General features: G+C 39.8%; 1 protein-coding gene across 2 annotated transcripts in view; it reads left to right on the top strand.

Annotated features, from left to right (window-relative positions):
• LOC108250515 (dnaJ homolog subfamily B member 6-like) overlaps positions 1–6,201 on the top strand; it is an 18,767-nt gene extending 12,566 nt beyond the window's left edge. Inside the window, exons 5-8 of one of the 2 annotated variants that reach the window (XM_017440428.3) lie at positions 1,998–2,108; positions 2,294–2,437; positions 2,509–2,704; positions 2,828–6,200. In XM_017440428.3, the coding sequence (XP_017295917.1) occupies positions 1,998–2,108; positions 2,294–2,437; positions 2,509–2,704; positions 2,828–2,867 (491 nt within the window). In that variant the 3' untranslated portion in view covers positions 2,868–6,200. Of the gene's footprint in view, positions 1–1,997; positions 2,109–2,293; positions 2,438–2,508 lie in introns of both variants that reach the window. The other variant, XM_037981881.1, reaches the window with a different exon arrangement.
• Positions 6,202–6,223: the final 22 nt, after the last annotated feature.

Raw genomic sequence — 6,223 nt, 5'->3', positions numbered from 1 at the left:
GAATTTCAAAGAGTTGAACACAGCTCCATTCATTTTCAATGAGAAAAAAATGGCTGAAAAAACTAAATATCTGAAACAGCCGAAATTGCACCAATACCAAAAGTCATAGCCCACATGGCACGAATGAGCTGAACGTTTTGATACATGAACGGTTAATGTAGCTGAAAAATTGCGGAAGGAGATAGGTGCCAAAAAACGTACGGAATAGGGAAAGAATAATAAGAAAGAGAAACAGGAAAACAATTGTGTGAATGCTTAATAGCATTCACGCAATAAAATTAAAGAGAAACAGGAAAACAATGGTGTGAATGCTTAAAAGCATTCACACAATAATAGATAATAAAGAGAAACAGGAAAACAATGGTGTGAATGCTTAAAAGCATTCACACAATAATTGATTACGGCACACATTCGCTGTGGCATTGTTTTGATAAGCTTCTGCAATGTCACAAGATTTATTTCCATCCAGTGTTACATTAACTTTTCACCAAGATCTTGCATTGATGATGGTAGAGTCTGACCGCTGCGCAAAGCCTTCTCCAGCACATCCCAAAGATTCTCAATGTGGTTAAGGTCTGGACTCTGTGGGGCCAATCCATGTGTGAAAATGATGTCTCATGCTCCCTGAACCCGATAAATCCTGGCATTGTCATCTTGGAATATGCCCGTGCCATCAGGGAAGAAAAAATCCATTGATGGAATAATCTGGTCATTCAGTATATTCAGGTAGTCAGCTGACCTTTGACCTCAGTCTTTGAGCACATACTGTTGCTGAACCTCGACCTGACCAACTGCAGCAACCCCAGATCATAGCACTACCCTCACAGGCTAGGACAGTAGGTACTAGGCATGATGGGTGCAACACTTCACCTGTCTCTCTTCTTACCCTGATGTGCCCATCACTCTGGAACAGGGTAAATCTGGACTCATCAGACCACATAACCTTCTTTCATTGCTTCAGAGTCCAATCTTTATGCCCCCTAGCAAATTGAAGCCTTTTTTTCAGTTAGCCTCACTGATTGTGGTTTTCTTAAGGCTACACAGCTGTTCAGTCCCAATCCCTTGAGTTCCCTTTGCATTGTGCATGTGGAAATGCTCTTACTTTCACTATTAAACGTAGCCCGGAGTTCTACTGTTGTTTTTCTTCAATTTGATTTCACCAAATGTTTAAGTGATCGCCGTTCACGATCATTCAGGATTTTTTTCCAGCCACATTTCTTCCTCGAAGACTATGGGTCCCCACTATCCTTCCAGTTTTTAATAATGTTTTGGACCGTTCTTCACTCAATTTTAGTAGTTTCTGCAATCTCCTTAGATTTTTTTCTTTGCTTGATGCATGCCAATGATTTGACCCTTCTCAATCAGACTGACATCTTTTCCACGACGACAGGATGTGTCTTTCAACATGGTTGTTTAAGAAATGAGAAGCAACTCATTGCACCAGTTGGGCTTAAATAACTTGTTGCCAGCTGAAACATAATTCCCCATGCAGTAATTAACCAATAGGAGGCTTGTACCTATTTGCTTAGTTAAATCCAGGTGGCAACTTTTTTTTTGGCCAGGCAGTGTTTTTGTCAGTGAGTCAGGCTTAATAACAGTATGGCCTATGGTTTTAATAAATAAAAGGTATATCGGTAATGCTATTTGGGTTGGCAAGTAGAAGTTGCTCTTTTTGCATACTTTTGTTGTTATTGAAAATAATAATAATGATCCATAGAAGCATAAATACACCCCCCCTCCCCCCAATCCAACACACACACACAGACACAAAAACAACAAATCTTTCCACTTTTTTCTTATCCTATGATAAATGCTTATTCCAAAAGGAACACACAACAACAATATTATTATTATGTTTTAATGTTGCCATAATGAAGGGGGCCTTACTAATGAACATATGGACTTACTGACCTTCTGAGAAATCGGTGTATTACTAATGACAGCATTTGCTTTTGTCTGAGTTTACATTGCTAACATCTGCTGGTGTGTCTTTTCAGGTGGACATTTCCCCACTGGAGAGCATTTTCATGAGCCATTCACATTCCGTAACCCAGAAGATGTTTTCCGGGAATTTTTTGGTGGTAGAGACCCATTTGCAGACTTTTTTGGTAAGATGTACTGTCATAGTATAGAACTAAAGAGGTTTGCTAAAACAATGGGAACCTTTTGAACATTGAACAAAGAGCAAATTTGTTAGTTTTAGCCTGTGGTATAGTCTTGCTTACCTATTGTTGTAATTTTATTTGTCTCAGTAAACTACATATTTTTTGTTGTTGTTGTTCTGGTCTCATAGGGTCAGATCAGTTCTTTGAAGATCCATTTTTCAGCAGTGGCAGACGGCACCAAGGTTGGACAAGTCGCAGTCAGACAGCAACCCCGTTTTTTGGAGGCTTTGCTTTTCCTCCATTTGGTGCTGGCCTCTCACCTTTTAATCCAGGTAAGAAAAGCACTATCTTCTAAAAAAAAAAATTGTTTTTGCTTGTTTTAATCTGCCTTTTTTCCCCTCAGACTTTGGTTCTTTTGGTCCAATGAATGCCATGGGTCACATGGGCCAGATGACAGCTGTGGGCAGTCTGGGAGGCGGTGGCTTTACTTCTTTTTCTTCTACTTCATTTGGAGGAGGTGGTGGAGGAAGTAATGGAAACTTTCGCTCTGTGTCCACCTCCACTAAGATCATCAATGGCAGAAAGATCACTACTAAAAGGTATATATATTTATATATGTTGTCCCAATTAACATATTTTTGTCTCTGATTCCGTTCCTAGTCATTGAAAAATTATGATCAGCTGATACCAATTCTCAAGCTGATACTTGCATTATTTTGCAGGGTTTTTTTACAGGACAGACTTGCAGATAACAGACCATAAGTATGTTAAAGTTCTTAAAATGAATGCCATCTTGTGCTTGACACCTCAGTAGCTCTGCATTGCCATAAAGAAAACCTGTGTTCGTTTTGTTACCAAAGTTGTTTTTTATTACAGTGCCTATGAAACAAATTCAACCTCTTGTATCGTTTATGGTTTTATTGCTGTCATAAATCAGTCATTGTCAATATAAATTTACAAAGAAATTTCCAAGAAAACCTTCAATTCAATAAAAAAATCAAATTTCTAAAGAGTAATACCAATAAATAAAAATATGTTATGTAAAACAAGAGACTGCATTAATATTCACCAACTTTAAAGTGTCTATCCTACTTCACGTCAGAGAAAGGTTTATTGAACATGGCTCATTCTATTAAGCTCTTGTCAATATTTGTGCTATATTTATTTTAAACCTGAGGAGCTGCTAATGACAGTTTTCTCTATGTGATACACATTTAATGGCTGCTTTTGTAGTCACCGATTATGGAATATTAGTTCTGATGTATTGGGTGTTCCTGCATTCTTAATCAGTTTCATCTTATGTCATTTAGGTGGTTTTGTGCATTTGGTTGTTATTATTTTTTTGCCCTGGTGGTTGCTGTTCAGAATAATTTCCTTGGTCTCCCACATATGTATTATTTATTTTAATCATTACACTTATGTGTATCTGAATTGTTGTCCTGGAGTTTTTAATAAAAGTTACTTCTGTAGTTGGATTCTATGAGAAGACAGCACTGCATTGAAGGAGCAAAATACATGCTAATAAGGAAATCAGTACATCCTTCCATCCATTGTCTGCCACTTGTTCCAGAGTCGGGTTGCAGGAGCAGCAGTTTCAGCAGGAAAGCCTAGACATCTATTTCCACAGGATTTCAAGATGTTCCCAGACCAACCAAGAGACATAGTCTCTCCAGCATGTCCTGGGTCTTCTCTGGGGTCTCCTCCCAGTTCGATAAACCCTAAACACCTCCCTTGGGAGGTATCCAGGGGGCATCCTTACCAGATGCCCAAACCACCTCAATTGGTTTCTTTCAATGTGGAGGAGCAGTGGCTCTACTCAGAGTCCCTCCCTGAAAACAGAGCTTCTCACCCTATTTCTAATGGAGAGCCCAGCTACCCTGCAAAGAAAACTCATTTCTACCACCTGTATTTGAAATGTTGTTCTTTTGGTCACTACCCAGAGTTCATGACCAAAAATGAGAATGAGGGTAGGAAAGTAGATCAACCAGCAAATAGAGTTTTGCCTTGCAGCTCTGTTCCCTTTTCACCACAATGGACTGTAACAGGGCACACAATACTGCAGAAGATGCACCGATCTATCTGTCGATCTCATGCTCCATTCTTCCCCCACTCATGAACAAAACTGTCAGATACTTAAACATCTCCACTTGATTCAGCATCTCACACCCAACCTTCAGAATGGCTTGTAGCAACAGATCCCCAATCTCATACTCACCCCCACAATGAAGGTGAGGAACATGGCCCCTTTGGACTCAATGTCCCCCACCTCAGCTGAGATGCGATTAAGGCTCTGTTGTAGGCGGAAGTTGAAGATCTTATTGACAAGTTCTTCTGCCAGGCATTCCCAGTAAACTTTCACTACACGTTTGGTTCTACATGGTCTGTCCAGCATCTTCCAGTTGAGAGCTCTGCTCCTCTCTTCACCTGAGTGATAGGACTGCAGATCAGATGACACAACTACAAAGTCTATCATCAACCTGCAGCCTAGTGCTATTTGCACTTATAGACACCCTTGTGTTCGAACACAATGTTCATTATAAACAAGCCATGACTAGCACAGAAGTCCAATAACAGAACACAGCTGGGATTCAGATTAGAAAGACTGTTCCTCCCAATCATACCCCTCCAGGTTACACTGACACTATCCATGTGGGTGTAGCGTAGTTGGTTCTGTGTTGTGTCTTGTGAGAATAACAGCGAGACAATGGCTGATTTTAAGGTACTTTTAATACTCCTGCATTGAAATAACAGAAAATAGTAGTTGAAACAGACTTTCTTATCAGAGTGTTCCACAGCTCCTTTTCCCACGGAATCCAAAAGAAAAGAGCCACGCATGCAGAAGATAATACGTCATTAACATTACAAAACAAAAATAATAACTAAATCCACACGAGCATAAGAATCTTATACCACATCACATAAGTAACATCACAACCAATAAATAAAATACCCCCCCAAAGAAGCAATGAAACTTGACATACCTGCATTGAAATAATAGAAAATAGTAGTTGAAACAGACTTTCTCATCAGAGTGTTCCACATCCCCTGTTTAACCATCAACAACACTATTTTCAACACATGGACATAGCAGTTTCATTAGCAATGTTTCATGTAGCATGTAGAGCTGCTAAATGTCCACTAATACAGTCCTATTATTGTTTAACAACACTTAACTGCTTCAGAACACGGTATTTTATCATAACAGTGATTTAACTATCCTTACTATGCTTAAAATACACTTATTAAACACAGGGGGAAAAAAACTTCATACCTTCTCCCACATAATCCAAAAGAAAAGAGACCGTCTGATAGAGTGGGAAAACAATTCACCCACATTAGGTATTACCACCTGTTTAAACACCAAAACTGAAACATGAAATAACAATCTATGAACATAATATGCTCAGCGACAAAGATAATAATTCACAACTACAGTCATGACAACACATTAAATACAAATAAAATTATAATTTCAAAACCGGAAGTTACCCGCTATTTTTCAATGGATCTGTCGCCTTTTCAAAATAAAAGCTGCCGGTTCAGGGGAGTCACGTGGGACCGCCAAGGAAGATGGCAGCACGCTAGCGGAGCTCCGGAAACCGACAATTTTTTTTTGCATTTATTTTGAATGTACACCTCTCAGCTCACGCGGACATTAATACGTTCGACACGCCAAATCCTATAGTCTTCATAAGAGACCAGATCTTAATAATTTACCGACGGAATGTCAAGCAACAACAAAGCTAACTTTTTCAAAGGAGCGGCAACGAGAAGTAAGCTAGCAACGAGGACCAGCCCCACGCCTGAAAGCACTGCTGCTAACCCGCTGACAAACCCAAGCTGCACCGAAGAGAAACGTATAGACCCCAACTTCATGGAAGAAATACGGAAAATGAGCGCAACACTACAAGTTGTGGCGACAGATGTTGTCTCGATTAAAGAAACAACTAAAGAGCTTAAAGACTCCGTAGAAAATATTCTAACTAGGCTGGGCGAAGTTGAACAGCGAGTGTCCGACATGGAAGATGCAAGCGCTCGGGTGGAGAAATGTGTGGAGATATGTGACAAGAAACTGGCAACTCTCTGGGAACGAGTCGAGGACTTGGAAAACCGGAGTC

This window comes from Kryptolebias marmoratus, linkage group LG20 (genome assembly GCF_001649575.2).
Source record: "Kryptolebias marmoratus isolate JLee-2015 linkage group LG20, ASM164957v2, whole genome shotgun sequence".
In the NCBI taxonomy this organism is placed as follows: Eukaryota; Metazoa; Chordata; class Actinopteri; order Cyprinodontiformes; family Rivulidae; genus Kryptolebias; species Kryptolebias marmoratus.
Note: the sequence above shows the minus strand (reverse complement) of the source record. Positions and strands in the feature narration are given on the sequence as shown.